The 17,089-nt window shown below is 36.4% G+C and overlaps 1 protein-coding gene across 1 annotated transcript in view; it reads left to right on the top strand.

The window, feature by feature from the left end:
• LOC133521057 (uncharacterized) overlaps positions 1 to 17,089 on the top strand; it is a 142,673-nt gene that overhangs the window by 70,153 nt on the left and 55,431 nt on the right. The window contains exons 3-4 of the mRNA XM_061855786.1: positions 4,162 to 4,252; positions 11,978 to 12,028. Coding sequence (XP_061711770.1) covers positions 4,162 to 4,252; positions 11,978 to 12,028 — 142 coding nt within the window. The remainder of the gene's footprint in view (positions 1 to 4,161; positions 4,253 to 11,977; positions 12,029 to 17,089) is intronic.

The raw sequence follows: 17,089 nt of genomic DNA, 5'->3' as shown, positions 1-17,089 counted from the left end.
TACGAAAGCGACTGCGATCTGACCTTTCAACCCAGAGGGGAAACTAGGCCTTATTGGGATTAGTCGGGTTTCTTCACGATGTTTTCCTTCAGCGGAAAGCGACTGGTAAATATTAAATTAAATGATGTGCATAAGTTCCGAAACCCTCATTGGTTCAGCTCACTCACGAGCCGGGGTTTGTCCCACTCTAACCGCGAAGCTTACAATTAGTTTCAATTATGATTGTAACCCATGCATGCGTGGTTTAACTGTCAATGTAAGTTGGTTAATATAAAATAAAATAAAAAAGCAGCTATATGTGGAAGAGCAGCATTGCTGTTCTGTTAGGCGGAATTACGAGAATTAGCATAGAACTCGTGGGAGTAATGTTCGAAGCTGATGCACACAGTCAAATTATTATTAGCCAGTAATTAGTATTGGCAGTATTAATCAGTGTTTTAGTAGTAAAACTCCAGATATAAAATCTAAGTACCTACAATTCTAGTGTTAACCCTTAGGCCTATTCAAACTACGAGTATTGGACCTCATCGAATTTAAACACACACGACAAAATCTCGGATTTGTCAGAGTTATTTTACTTATTTTCAACAAGTTCAAACAAAAATAAAAAATCCTTTTATTTCTTGCAAGTAGTTACAATGTCAACATGATTCGAAAATTTGAAACAAAATTACTTAGATATAACAATAGAATAGTGCACACGTAAATGAAATTACAATTCAGCCAAACAATAATAGAGTTAAATCCACGATAATCAATAAAGTTACTCGATGATACAATATGTAAATCAGATACTCAAGAGTATGATGCATGATTGCAAAAATTCTAATTCTAATAACTGCCAATAATTGTATCGCGTCTTCCAGACCAATACACCGGAATCTAAAGCGGCATAAGTCTACTAAACCCAGCTCAATTACGGTTTTTGAGCCCGGCGTGCTCTAAGATAAGTATAGCCCTACTAAATCAAATAGTCGTATGATCGCTGAACATAGTAAGTTCTTTAGGACATTATGATAGTGAAGACTAGGAAGAGCTAGCTAATGAGTAATGCTGTGATTCTCAGTGATTGTAAAAGGCTGCCCAGTACCCAGTATAACTTCGACCTTATGAAAAGATCTGGTTATTTTGATTTACGTTTTTCGTGTGACATTTTTAAGTATTTATTTTTCATCTTAAGTTAGGTCATTTATAAATTAAAATAATAGTAAAATACAAAGGCCAAAGGGATGCATACAAAAACTATACAAAAGATGCAAAAAAACAAACCTCGAGTTTAGAGTTTCTCTAGGTGTTGGTAGAGACGTTTCGCTAGACCATTCACTGAAACGACTATCGGGACAGTGATCGTCGATCAACATCCCACATGGCAGTTATCTCATTAGCCAAGTATATGCAAGTGTGTGTGTACATAGATCGATTTGTCTTTCTGGGCTTTCACGAGTCTCATTATCAACGAATCTATAAATCTAATTAATACATAACTATACGTCTAATGAAAGATCAGTGTATACTGGTCCTCGGTGATATGATAAAGTTATAGGATTAACAGTGTACTCTTGCGCACCGGTGGGCTTGGACAACGCTTATAATTGAATTTATACCAACGGAATTAAAATTGAACGTGCTTTGTTTTCTTGAAAAAAATGTCAATGGCAGCGGTATATATGATATCAGATTTCGTGGTCGTTTTAAAAGAAGTTAATTTATGTTTATAAAACTACCATAATGTCCATAATGTATGTCAAGATTGTCTAGCATTTTTATACCATGATTATAGATTATTTTAAAAAATATTAAAATAAAACTATCTGCTATTTTTTTACGAGCACCGTGTTCCCACTTGGCCGGCCAAAGATACAATCCGAAAAGTGTAAATATTTTATTGCAGTATTGTTCCTTAGTTCAAGAGAATGCTATCGATATATCTGTTAACATGTTCCCATCGTATCAGATTGTGGTATCTGGGTAAACTATCCGAGGTTCGTTGTTATTATGATACTCAATGTCGATGGTATCAAGGTATCGTAAATTGTTAGATGGTGATGTCAATGAGATTGTATATTTGTTGGGCTCCTGTCTTATGAAAAGCTCTTAATTAGTTAGTTTAGGTTAGGTGGTCTGCGGTGCATTTAACATAAAAAAACTTCTCCAACAAAAATGTTATAAGATCTAAGACCGTTGCTAAAACACGCATCGTAACATCATCCGCGAATTATACATTTTATAATAATTATTTACTTAAAAAAAATTCCTTTGTGTAGAAAAATAGGAAACAAAACTAAAAGACGAATATTCTAAAAAAGAGTGAAATGTTTCTATTAGCCGATTTGGTTCAAAAGTTTTAATTTGTGACGAAAATCAAGGCTTCCTGACTTATTTATCCCTAAAATGCTATAAGTGTACTACACCAGTAAACCATATGTACCATTACTATAGACTTACAAGTACTAAAGATGCCGCACCAATAGGTTCATTTAACTAAACAACATCAAGAAAATAACAAGTGAGCCTTACCAATTATAATATAAGTTTTTTTTTAAATAGCCTACATTGTGTCCCACTGCTGGGCAAAGGCCTCCCCTGTTTTCCGCCACTCGTCACGGCTTTGTGCATGCTCCCGCCAGTCGCCACGAAATGAGTCCAGGTCGTCTCGCCATCTCGTTTTTGGCCTTCCTCTGCCTGGGGTGATCTGTGGTGCCCATTCGGTCGCTATTTTGGCCCATCTGTATAATATAAGTAAACGAGAAATATTGAATTTTATTATCTTTTTTTAAGTGAATTATTTAGGCTAGTTTAAACTAAAATACACATTGTGATGTAATAATATTATCTCTCAGAGATCGAAAGTTAATGTAACGTAAAACCCGGATTGTAGCCGAAACTCGAGTAACCTCTCAAGGCTAACGTTGTATTCTTTAGTTTCCATTAATATAAGATAGTATCTCCTTAACTTACTATTAGAGCAGGTTTTACGAAATAGCCCGTTCTTATTGCGAATATACTTGAAATTAATGTTATGGTCGACTTGTATAGGTATATTATTAAGTATGTTTAAATAGAGATTAGATTACCTAAGTTAGAGGGTACAAATTTTAAATGAAAAGTAATTTACCACATCAACTTGTAAAGACTCTCTTTACTCGCCAAAAACGAATGAAAAATTTTAGCCACAGAAGTAGCAAAGTAATCTAATGCAATTTTTGATTTGTATCCTCATCGCCGGTAGAATTTGGTTTAAGGTGATGAAGTTGAATAATAAATATTTAATATCGTTCATTTGTATTGGATTTGTAATGTTTTACATTTAGTAATTTCCTCTAGTTGGTGTGGTAAAACATTTTGTACTTTGTTTAACCCCCGGTTCTTGAAACCCTTTAGGCGGGGCAAGACGGGTTCGTATTAAACCAGTTGAGTTTTAGGCCAAAATCTGAGTAAGTATGACTCTAATGTTGCCAGTTTCTATTTAATTCTGATTCTGAGTAAGTTCGATAATGTATAGAGCATTTTATTAGTTATCCAAGTTCCTAAGATGTCAGGTTATTAAGATCTCAAATTCCTAGCTCTTCAGATTCTCATAATGCCGGATTCTGAGTAGGTCAGAAAATCACATAACCATTGTGACATTGTCATTAAGAACTATCTATTAATTACTTTATCATATTTAATCTTAAAGTGGCCAGTATCTCAGATATCTGCTGATTGTACCTGGCCTTTTCGAAATTAAATATACATAAAATCTGTCCTAATAAGATTTTTCCAGCGTTATTTCCAGAATTCATCATTAAAAGAATCTGCTTTATATTTTAATCGAATCGTTGCTAATCGGATGAGATAAGAAACTGCATAAATCCGATCCCAACTTATTACCAATCAGACGTATTACTGTCATGTCACGGGACCATATACGAATCTGACCTACTCAGAAATTGTTTTAAAAAGAAAGTGACTTCTATATCATAAGTCGTATGTCGATATTGTTTTGTTCAGAAAGATACCTATGGCGAATCTGGCCTCTACAGAGTCGGGCTTACTCAGATTCGGGCCCAAAAACGAAACTGTCTCAATACGAATCTGCCCTGGCCCGCCTAAAGGAGTTAAACAACAACTTTGCTCCGTGTAAAACAATTAACTATTTTCTGTTTCTGTTTTGTCACGCAGCGGGCGCAAGTCGGGCCAGCTGTCGGACGCGGGCGAGGACCGGCGCCGCCGCGACCACGACCTCACCCAGCAGCAGCGCTCCGCTTCTCTGGTGAGTCCCTACTAGTACCTGAATATCGTTTTATATCAAATGAATCCAACTTGATAGAATACCGTCATCAAAGGCCACGAGCTTTACAAAAGTAAACAGTACTTACTATTCATAATAGTGTTCTATACAATCGTGATATGCCCGCAATGTTCGCGCAAGATCGGCTACATCAATCACTTGCGAGCACACCAGAGACAGCAACGGAGTTGATAGCAGTCGCCGTGGCCGAATCGGTCGTGGAGTTATTATAATGGAAAGTTTTTTAGTCGAGTACCGTATTTAGACAACGAAGCTTGCTGAGTTGCCAAAGTTAAAGACATCTAAAATAATATTTTTTTGTACTATAAAACCTAAATAATTAATGAAAATTGGTAAGTATCTCAGTAGACAAAAATGTAGTACAGAAGACATAAACGCGCGACTCCGCGTGACCCCGCGCCTCGCGCCCCGGCCCCTTTAGTGGTTTCTATGGGAGCGCGCCGGCACGTGATTGGTAATTTTTTTCTATAGTTTTTTTCTACAGGGAATCGAAATGAATCTTATATTAGTTGAGTTGAGAGCCCATACATGAAATGTGCGCAATTATAGTTTGGCATACGAAAATAATTCAACCATTACAGTCAACGAGTAGAAAAACTATTTTTTTTATCAAGGAGACATCCGCAAGCGATACTACAAATTTTTAACTTAAGGAAAAATACACTGATTTGGGCAAGACTTGACCCTGCAAACTTTTGAAACACTGGTCCAATCGATCTTGACCAACTGAGCTACCGAAGCTTACCAGAAGCGTGCGATTTTTTCCATTCCTTTCATTTTCATGCCTCATAGCAACATAGCAACATTTGCCGTAAAAATATTATATTTTAACGGCACCGGAGTCTCAAGTCATATCAAGAATTCACCATATGCTAACCCATACTAAATTATTTATTATCAAGCAACTATTTTCTTCCTACTATTCATGTTAAACACCGCGGACTCAATAGTGAAGCCTTATCATACTTACGGCCTGATTCGAAGAATGAGATACGATAACGATAAGTTCAGCGGTGACATCATGGTTCCATTTTCACCACTTGTCACTATGTCCGTCACTTTCACGCTTACAAACTTGTTAGAAATGAGACAGGCATGGAGATGAATAAGAAAGAGCCGACCATCTTAGCCCTACTGGTTTAGATAAGTTCTCATTTAGATATCGTTTGTATGTCGTATAATTGACAGAAGCAGCTCGATTCGGGCAACCAATGTCACTTTGACGTTAGAAATATTGTAGATAGATCTTATTGGGATCACAGCGGAATCGAAATAAACGTCAATTTTGACATGTCGTTTAGTTATCCAAGATCTTAAACGTGTCTTAATCATTCTTCAAATCGGGCCGGTACCTACCTACTAGACCTACAAGTTTATCTCCGTTGTACCGTAGCACACTCAGCACAGCTCCATGCACTATCATGACGGCATCGGCACGAGCAATTAGCCGCGATCATATCGGATTACATTTACGATCGCGACTGCTACGTGCCTCGCATGCAGCGCGCTGGTTAACGTGTGTATTCTGTACTCGAGATTGTAAAAACTGAATTGTTTGAAGTATTTTTATTGAAAACATTCTGAGAAGCTTGACTTTACGTAAAAACGGAGGTGAAATAGTTTGTTTGAAATTTTCTCAATCCTTACAAGATATATAAACAGAGCGTTCGAACATGCGCATTTTCACATGGTTTCGCGCAGTTAGCTAGAATATCCACATAACGGGAATTTTGTAAGAGAGAAATACTAAGTTGTTATCACCAGATATTTACTTATTTATTTATTTAATTTCTACTGTTATAATATAAAAAATAAATTAAAATACTTGAGTGATCCGTTATAATATTTATACTTATCATTGTTATTCAAGTAAAACATTTTATATAGGTAACGTACTAGTAGTTCACTCCGATCTGAGAACTCGTCGATCGTCGACTGAAGGAGTATTGTAGCGCGACAATTCTGCAGGAAACGTCAAATTTCTCGATAAATTGATATTCAATTCAATTCAATTATTTATTTAATTCGAATCCATAATAGATCCATAATTGTTAGTAGTTACAACAAATCTTAAAATTAATTAAGGTTAGTTAATTAACATACAAAATAATAATAATAAATTTAATAATATATCTACAAGTACAAAAAAATAAATATAACTAGGCAACCTAGATGCACCACTTCTCAGCATCTGTGGCTGCCACATGCAGTCCATTCCAGTGCATGAGCAGTGGTGCATCTATCTTACCTGCCAACGTTTTCACATCATGTTGTCATATTATGACATGTCCTACAGTAATGCAGTCGACTACAGCAGTATTGCAGCGCGACAAATTTTGGATTTTAGACATTTGTAACCGTAATGTCACGCTGCAATACTGCCGCAGTCGTGCACCTGCGGTCGGAAATCGAACATAACCTTTACGTCCTTCCGCACACCCTCAGATCTTGATTTCCAACTTAATCAGACCAGTGGTCATGATCTTCCACGCTTTTTACCACGGCGCATTAGAGCCTGGGGTCCGCTTGGCAACAGATCCCAACAATTGACGTAGGCACTCGTTTTTAGAGTCTGTTCGGAAAGAGAAGAGTCGTGGAATGTATTGGGCCCCATACATACCACGACTCTTCTCTTTCCGCACAGACTACAAAAGCGCCTGCCATCTGACCTTCCAACCCAGAGGCTAACTAGACCTTATTGGGATTAGTCCAGTTTCCTCATGATGTTTTCCTTTACCGAAAGGCGATGGGTAAACATCATGATTCCTCCGAACTAATTCCAATAAGGCCTTAATTTCCCCTCTGGGTTGGAAGGTCAGATGGCAGTCGCTTTCGTAAAAACCAATTCTTGGGATTAGCTGTATAATATACAAAAATACATAGAAAACATCCATGATGCAGGAACAAATATCTGTGCTCATCACACAAATAAATGCCCTTACCGGGATTCGAACCCAGGACCATCGGCTTCATAGGCAGTGTCCTACCCACTAGGCCAAACCAGTCGTCGGATAATGTACTTTTAATTAAAAAAAAAACGAATCACAACATCTACTTATTCATTATTGGCGGAGTAGTCGCGTAAAAACATACAAAAACATCATATTACCCTCCTATTTAATCAGTAGGTACCGTACTTAGGTACCTAATTAATTCCCGGAGAACACTTACATCGTTGCATTTGATCTAAGATGGTTGCCGGCTCCCCGCAGCGTTGTGTCTTCATTCCACTAATTACTACAGAATCTGGTCTTTAATGACTACACCCATTTATCACGTTAATGATGGTGCGCGCTGCAGGCTTCCTGGCATTAGGAGTAAAGTCTCCGTTTACTCACGAAGGAAAATCAATAATAGCATTATAAAGTGCATTATGGTGATGTGTATTAATTAGTGTCAGTCTGAGCATTAGAGCTGATAATTTTCAAAGCTTGTGTGTCTAACGAATTATTGCTGTTACACTTAAATACATACTCGTAGAAAACATCCATGACTCAGGAACAAATATCAGTGATCACACAAATAAATGCCGTTACCGGGATTCGAACCCAGGACCATCGGCTTCATAGGCAGCGTCACTACCCACTAGGCCAGATCGTCAAAATATAAAATGTCATTAAAAATGTAAACTACAATGATTTAGCTAAAACAAAACGTAGTTATCATATTTCAAAATATGTTCCTTTGTTTTTGATACACAAACGCAAAACCTTTGTCAAAATTATCAATAGTTAAAAATATATATCAAATATTTAATTTTGAGCCGTCCTTTAGTATGCAGACATCTGTAATCTGCTGTTTATCACGAACATAACCTACCATAATTTGCGTTGGTGGATTCAACGATAATATAGTTACAACATTACTTCCTCCTACTCATAAACGTAGAAAGATATCTTTATCAATAATATAACGACCGGTTTGGCCTAGTGGGTAGTGACCCTGCCTACGAAGCTGATGGTCCCGGGTTCAAATCCTGGTAAGGGCATTTATTTGTGTGACGAGCATGGATACTTGTTCCTGAGTCTGGTGTTTTCCTATGTATTTAAGTATTTATAAATGTTTATATATTATATATATCGTTGTCTAAGTACCCTCAACACAAGCCTTATTGAGCTTACTGTGGGACTTAGTCAATTTGTGTAATAATGTCCTATATTATTTTTTTATATCGTAGGAATTTTGCTGTGAAATAAACACTGGCTCTGAATTTTTTACGACGAAACCCTTATTTTACAATATCTATCATTCTGAATGTCCATTCTGCTGTGATAATTGCATTATTTCGACGCCAACGACGGAAATATCCAAACCGCAGGTCTAACGCCGAAGACGGATTAATCGGTCACTGACCACAGAGCAACATAGACCTGCGTGCATGTATGCATAAAGTTCAACTCCAGTTTTGACACTTCGGTGACGTAGCGAGTGACAGTTTTTAGGATACCGTACCCAAAAGGTAAAAGGGGACCCTATTACTAAGACCACCAGTCTGTCGCCAGGCTGTATCTCAAGAGCCGTGATAGCTAGGCACTATGCATGAAGGTTGACATTGACCTGACGTTAGTTGACGTCTTTGCTCGAAAAGGGGTTAATACACATGTTCATCAATCCTATTCTACTGCTGAGCATGTTGCCTCCCTGTCACATTTACGTACGAATTTACAAGTGCGACAGAGAGGCAACATGTCGAACGTGGTTCGCGGTAGGCCCTCTGAGCTGCTGGCTAATCTGAGCTAGTACTGAAATGTCAAACTGTCCAGTTAAGCACGCGCACGCGCCTGTGTCAAATGCTCCATTGTCACGTCGTCTGGTCACGCCATTATAAACAATGCCGTTGTTTGTTGACGCGTTAGTCAGGGAGATGCAATGGCTTTCGCTCGACGTAGCTACTTACATTAATGACCTTTTGAACGTCGTCGCGAAGACAGCAATGAATATAACATTTCTCATTTCCCGCTGCTTCAACGGTGCTGTAGTCGCATTATTAATGCTATTTTTACCACAGAATAAATAATACTACCTTATGGAATTGACACTTACACTACAAAACTGAAGTTTGACAGCGAGTCAGGGACGAATCATGCTGTCCCATTAGAAGCTATTACATTATATGGGATGGCTTTCTTAAGGGCACAGAAATAATGTATCTACGAGTTAATATCGACGACTGGTTTGGCCTAGTGGGTAGTGACCCTGCCTACGAAGCCGATGGTCCGGGGTTCAAATCCTGGTAAGGGCATTTATTCTTGTGATAAGCATGGATATTTGTGCCTGAGTCATGGGTGTTTTCTATGTATTTAAGTATTTATAAATATTTATATATTATATATATCGTTGTCTAAGTACCCTCAACACAAGCCTTATTGAGCTTACTGTGGGACTTAATCAATTTGTGTAATAATGTCCTATAATATTTATTTATTATTTATTTAATGCGACACGTCCCGAGTTTCTCATGAGTCTATGCGCCTTCTCGCTCGGGGGAATCCGGTCCGTCTTACCGCAGAAGTGGGCGATCAGGTCGCAAATGCTTAGATCCCATACACCACAGGGATATGTTCGCCTTTGTTGTATTTAATTAACTTTGTAACTGTGTGTTTCGTGTTTTTATTTCTATGTACAATAAAGTATATACATACATACAAATACTTATAGTAAAACTAGGTAATTAGCTTAAAGCTCCATTTAGAATTTCGCTGCATTGTAGTATTTGGGTGATCTACTGAGTTCATTGTACTCCATAGTTAGATGTACCGAATATTGCATACAAATTCTTGAACAGTCTAAATGGCGCTTTACTCTTTTATATATTGTGATGAGCATCGATATTTGTTCCCGAGTCATGGGTGTTTTCTATATATATATATCGTTGTCTCAGTACCCACAACACAAGCCTTCTTGAGCTTACTGTGGGACTTAGTCAATTTGTGTAAGTAATAATATTAATTATTTATTTATATATGACAGTTTTAATGCACTAACTTATAAAAAAACGCTTTTATAGTTTAAAGTACCTATTTGTGGTAGTTAAAATAACAAACAAAAAATACGATTACAATAACAATAATTCTAGTCGCGAAACAAAACAATTAGGACTAGAACCACCTAGAACTGTGACAAAAGTATTTTATAAAAAAAATTGCAAATGCCTTCATAGTCTTAAATAAATGAATAAAAAAGGTCAAGTCATCCACGATGACGCGCAGATTTGTCAAATCCAACCCTTAATAACATGAAATTACGTGTCAAGGCACGCGTCTTCGTGAATGACACGATATGAAACATTTATAGCCAATTAATTTTGCGTTTAACATAAGCTACTAAACGGTTTATACGCGTGAAAAAGAGCACTATCACTATTACTACAGCCGATAATAGGACCAGCTATACAGGAAATTCCAACACGCTTTATTGCTATAAATTAAATAAGGAATTGATACGGTTCTTTATATTCACTTCTACTATCTAATTTATTTTTATTGCGTGTACATTGAGGATTTAAATTATTATAATATTATTTATTATAAGATATAAAAGCAATGCAACTTTCAAATACTAAGTGTTTATAATATAATATGCAAATAATATTGAACAAACATTGCATTAGTATTCATGAAATCTACAGATGTGCAATTCCAGAAAGGTTCGAAAAAATTAAAAAAATCATAATAAAACGGGAAAATTCGTCTAGAAATATAAGACGTGTCCATTTTATATACAGTGAAATTTAACTTTTTTTTCATTCCAAATCGTGATAAATTTAAATTCCCGATATTTCGGATAAATAATCCTCTGGGAACTTTTTATTTGTATTGCTTTGTTCTAAGTAGCAGTTTTAAATTTTATTTTGCTATTAATGGAAACGTTTCGATTAGTATTATAGTATTTTTCAAACGCCAAGTGTAGGGTGTAATTTAATTTGTTTTCATTCCATGCTATTGACGTTTCAGACCAAACTTCTTTTAACAAAAATATAAGCTTAGAATATCTCATAATAATAGACACAAAATCTAACCTATCTCATTAAATACTAGCTTATATAATAGAGTGTGAAGGTGAGGCGTAGCTCATATATTATTATGTTATAAAAAAAATTTCGTTGACATTCATTATGTAAAACGGAACTCAATTGCAATAGAGTTGAACTCTACTTATGTATCGATTGAATCGATTGCGCTCATGTCAAATCGTTTCAGTCGCGTCAAATTATGCAGGTATCTTTGCTTAAAAATATAAATCATCACCAATAGAATCCATTATCCAGCCTTTGCAGATTTAATCGAGAATCGTAAAAAATCGTTTCTAATTTGCATTGTTTCAAACCTATAATTGCATGTGTCAGCCTACCCTTCGAGAGATATAGTATTCTCTAGTGGGTCAAATGCCTGCATTATTTATGCATTACTTATAGATATTAATGACTTTCTAAACATAATAAAATAAATGAACTCTAAACCTAATTTTCTTGCCTTACCCTCATAGGCATGTTCTAACCTTTTACTTCTTAAAGCTATATGATAACCTCAGTAAAACGTATACAAAACGTTAACTTCTGTATTATCCACAGAAAAGACGTCAGTTTTCTCGAACCGAACGTTTTTGACCCAAGTACACTTTCAAAAAGCGTACTTTACTCTGACTTTACCTGTATGTTAGTTAATAAATTATGTTTGTTTGTTTCAGCAAACCCTCGAAGCGGGCGGGGTCGTCAACCTCGAGAGCCTGGAGGCCAAGGTCGGTACCACATCAGTAGGCCTAAGATGGTCGGCTCTTTATCATTTGTCAACATGCCTGTCACGTTCTAACAAGTATGTAAGCGTGAAAGTGATGGGCATAGTGACAAGCGATAAAAATGGAACCATGCTGCCACTGCTGACCAGTCATGTACCTTATTTTAAAGAGATAAAGTCTTGTTTTGGTAACTGCGTGTTTACGCTTGTATTCGTAACTCGTCATATCTGGTCGGCGTCGGCACGATTTTCCGTTTGAAGATGAACCAGAAATCTCCATAAGCATTAAGTAGGTATAGGTACCCGAGGGCCTACCGCAAACCACGTTCGACGTGTTGCCTCTCTGTCGCACTTGTACATTTGTACGTAAGTGTGACAGGGAGGCAACCCGTCGAACGTGGTTCGCGGTAGGCCCTCAGAGTTGGGTTTATGCACGTGAAAGAGACGAATTTCGAATGTGACTTACGGCCCGATTCGAAGAATGATTAAGACACGTATAAGATCTTGGAAAGATTTTTAAAAGATCGATAACTAAACGACATGTCAAAATTGACCTTTATTTCGATTTTGCTATCATCCCAATAAGATCTATTTACGATATTTCTAACTTCAAAGTGACACCGAATAGAGCTGCTTCTGTCAATTATACGGCATACAAACGATCACTAAATAAGAACTTATCTAAACCAGAACTTATCGTTATCGTATCTCATTCTTCGATTCGGGCCGCTAGGAAATGAATCATGACGAAATCCGAATAGGTAGAGGCTAGTTACAAAGTTTGACCAAAGAAGACAAGATTGTAACCTATTGAAACCGCTGAACCGATTTAGATGAAATTTGGTATTTAGACAGAAGCCCGAGGAAGGGCATAGGATAGTTTATACGCACGTAGAAAAAGTCTCAGATAGAAGCTAGTACTGTGTGAACAGTAATTTAATTATTTTGTAGATAACCTTGACGATTTATTCATGGGTCTATTATTTCCCATAAAGTTTTAAGTCATAATGTATTATTTGTCCGCATTTTCGTTAGACATTATTTGTTTTTTCTCCGAAACGACTTTCTTTTTCAGGATTGCCATTAAACAATCCTAACCTAAGCTATCTATAGGATAACCTTACCAAAATCCTGAGAAATTAACGATTTCAGAGTTATGACTAATGATAATCTGACAATGTTACATTATATTATGACTTTCAATAATTATGTCAAACAAAGGGATCCGTTTATTCATACATACGACATCAACGCGTTATTCATAAGGTCAGTCGAGGCAACTTTGCCTACTCTTTGCTGCTCTAAGAGTTCTTCTCTAACTACAAGATTAAACAAAGCATTTTCATCAAGGTAAACCTCAGGTAAATATCGTGATATTAACTCACATTTAGTCATTCATTCACTCACTGCCGTTTTTGCATTTATTATACAGCTGTTTGTGTAATCATTCACCTGAACTCTTCTGCCAATACCTATACCTCAGCGTATAATTAAATCCTAGCCCCAGGCCTCAATGGCCCCTTTGCAATTCGAGACGTTGCACATTCTTACAGCAACACTCTGAACTGACCTTTGGTGGATCTTAATTCTTTGCAATAAGGTTTACAAATTGTCAGTTAACAGCGTGAACGATGGCATTAGTGTTGGCACGAACTCGAGTCTTTTGAGTCTAAATTTAAAGATATCGACTCGGTTTTATGAGACTGTGCTGTCCCGAATCGAGTTTTATTTAAGCGCAACTTAAAACACTCTAGCCTCCAAATAAAAATAAAAATTCTCTAAGTTTTACTTAAGTGCTAATAATAAAATAAGCGTTTTTGTATAATGTCTATCCATCCATGAATTTTACATAAATTAATTTAATTTTTCTAATAATAATAATAATTCAGCCTATATACGTCCCACTGCTGGGTACAGGCCTCCTCTCATGCGAGAGGGCTCGGAATATAGCCCCCAGGCTAGCCCAATGCGGATTGCGGACTTCACATACACATTTGAATTTCTTCGCAGATGTATGCAGGTTTCCTCACGATGTTTTCCTTCACCGAAAAGCTAGTGTTAAATATCAAATGACATTTCGTACATAAGTTCCGAAAAACTCATAGGCACGAGCCAGGATTTGAACCCGATTTTTCTAAATAAAAAAAAAAAATTGTACAAAAATAACATTTGTCTGAAGCTCAAGTCTAAGTAAGACCCAAGTTTAAGTAAACTTAATTATAAGAGTCTAAAAAACTGAGTCGAGTCTTAAAGCAGAGGACTCAATAAAAGTGCCTACTAGAGTCTTAACCAACACTGGGCACATTAATCTCTAAAATATAACGTTTCAACCACTACAATACCCAACAATTACATATGCGTAAGTGGTATTATGTTTTACTCTGCAATTTGTCGATCAGGGATATTTTAATTGTAGCTTGCGATATCGCGGGGTTTGTGATATGACGAACCGTAGAATTTTGCATTAGAAATTATAGATATAATCAAATGGGAATATTTTCTTATTTTTAGAAACGTTTCCCCGAAATATACTTTATGCCTCACATACCTAAATACATAATTTAATTTCGGCGACATGATAGCGGGGTATTTTTGCCTAGGCTGATATAGCAAATAGTCTCTAGTCTAGTAAAACTCTTTATTGTACAAAAATTAAAAACAAAACAGGAAATAAAACACTCATCATTAGTACAAAGGCGAATTTATCCCTTTAAGGTATCTCTTCCAGTTAACCTTTGAGCAATTGAGGGAGAATTGGAGACGGTAGACATCAGTACTGTAATAGTTTAATCCTAAACAAATATATCGTCTCAATACACAATATGTTAAAAAAAGTGATATACTGAAGATCTGTGCTGGAAGCCGCCGGCAACATGCTGAGACGAGACCATTTCGTGGCACTTTTTTTTGTTATATTACGTATGTAATTTGTCTTGTTTGTGTTTACAAATAAAAATAATTCTATTCTATTCTATGTATGTTATTATAGACTGCATTGCAACACAACACAGCGAGTGTAATGGGCACCTTTGCAGTCTTTGCACCGAGGTTTGCGCGGGGTGGCCTACTCCAGTAGTTTTATATCGTGTCTCTATATTTAGTTTTAGATTTATTTACGTTTCAAAAATTTTAAGATAGTTTTATTCATAAATAATATTTATCTTATACTTTAATATTCAAGCTAATTTTCAACGTTTTTTCAAGATGTGGCATGGCGAATCAGTAATATAATCAAAATATTACGAATTGTACTTAAAGCATCATGAACACGCCCTCAATTCTGCCAGCGCTGCAATCTACCGATCACATACAAGGCAGCCTGTAATTTCTACCATACGAATTATCTAAAACAAACGAATGCTCCATTTACCCTGACACTAATCGCTGGTACACTTTCTCTAAATACTGGTGATAATGGTACAGTTAGCCTGCAATTAAATGGGAGTTAAGTGCTCGATTATACATATGGTAATTTATCAAAATCTTGATGTATCTTTGTTTGTTTAAAGTAAATAAAAAAGCGTGAGGTTCCGCACAAGTCGCTTAACACATCAAATATCAGTTGGCCGACTGACTCTTTTTCTATGGCTAGTATTCAGATGTTTTAGGTCAGCTATAGTACGTAAAACCTTTAATAACATGACATTCAGTGTTGGCCGGACGTTAATTAGAATTGACTAGGGAATGCTAACCGGTTAACCGGTTAACCGGTTACCCGGTAAATTGACCAATATTACAGTCGGTAAAATACCGGTAATTTCCAGCCGTAACCGGGAATTTACCGAACGTTGTATAGGCAAATAAAAATGTAACAACCTGTTGAATTAGCCCATCTATGTCTTCGTACTTACAAAAAAAAACAATTACTACGGTTTACGATTACGAAGAGACACTTAAAATACTTACTTTTCTGCATCTTATGATCTCGTCGGAGTAGGAACTAGGAAGCAATGTTTTGTGACAAATGAGTGGTCGCTAATCCCTCGCCCTTTCCCTTCTCGCCACCCCTACCCGACCCGCCTTACTATGTTCAGTGTCCTTTGTTTTAGTTTGTAGTGTCCGACAAGTGTGGAATGCGAAAGAACATTTTCTACAGCTGGTTACTTGTGTTCAAGATATCGTTCACGAATGTCTAAGCAACGTTCTAATTAATCGCCTAGATATTTAAAAAACGCAATTATTTTATATACAACGTGTCCCAAAACTCAATGATAAGCCGGCACCAGAGGATGGAGCTGCTTATGATTAGTCGAGAAAAAATAAGGAAAAAAATATATCTCAATTATTTTAGAAATTACAGAAAAAAAATGAAATTCATTGAAAATCGACATCCCTAATGGTATTTTTAACGACCATGTCTACAAATATTCAAATATTACTGTTTTTTATTTTGTTTTTGGAAACTTCAGTAGCCCTGCTATCTAACACAGTTCTTAAAAATACCAAAATACATGTAGTTTTTACACAAAAAATAATCAAAATTCATTTTGTCCCTACAATTTTGAAAGATTGTTTCTTACAGTCCACTTTCAATCATCATGGTGTAAAAAAATAGTATCGACACCACTATGGCAATTATTTTCAAAAGTTGACGCAACTAACCAAGATTCCAAAATGGTATAATACTTTGGGAAACCTAGTCACAACAAAAAACAACGAATTTTTAAACAAGAACCGACATTTTTAAATGTTGATATTAATCACTTTTGAAAAGGGTTGTTGTTGCAAGTTTTAAAATTTCAATGGAAAATGTGGGTAGTTAATACAATTTTCAAGTCAGTACACTCTGATCCTTTGTTCGCTGTGCACCGTTCCGTATTAATTGTTCCGTATTATTTGATTGACTTATGGACGGGCATCTTAAATGGAAATGTAATTGGACCCTTTGAGTTACAAGGAAACCTTAATGGTGATGGCTATTTGACCTTTTTACAAAACGACTTGCCTGAATTATTAGAAGACGTGCCTTTACGTGATTTACAAAACATGTGGTTTCAAAATGATGGTTGCCCAGCTCACTATGCCCGTGCAGTGCGAGAATACTTAAACCAAGAGTATCCAGGGC

Source organism: Cydia pomonella, chromosome 9 (assembly GCF_033807575.1).
Source record: "Cydia pomonella isolate Wapato2018A chromosome 9, ilCydPomo1, whole genome shotgun sequence".
Classification (NCBI taxonomy): Eukaryota; Metazoa; Arthropoda; class Insecta; order Lepidoptera; family Tortricidae; genus Cydia; species Cydia pomonella.
This window is presented reverse-complemented; position numbering and strand designations above follow the sequence as displayed.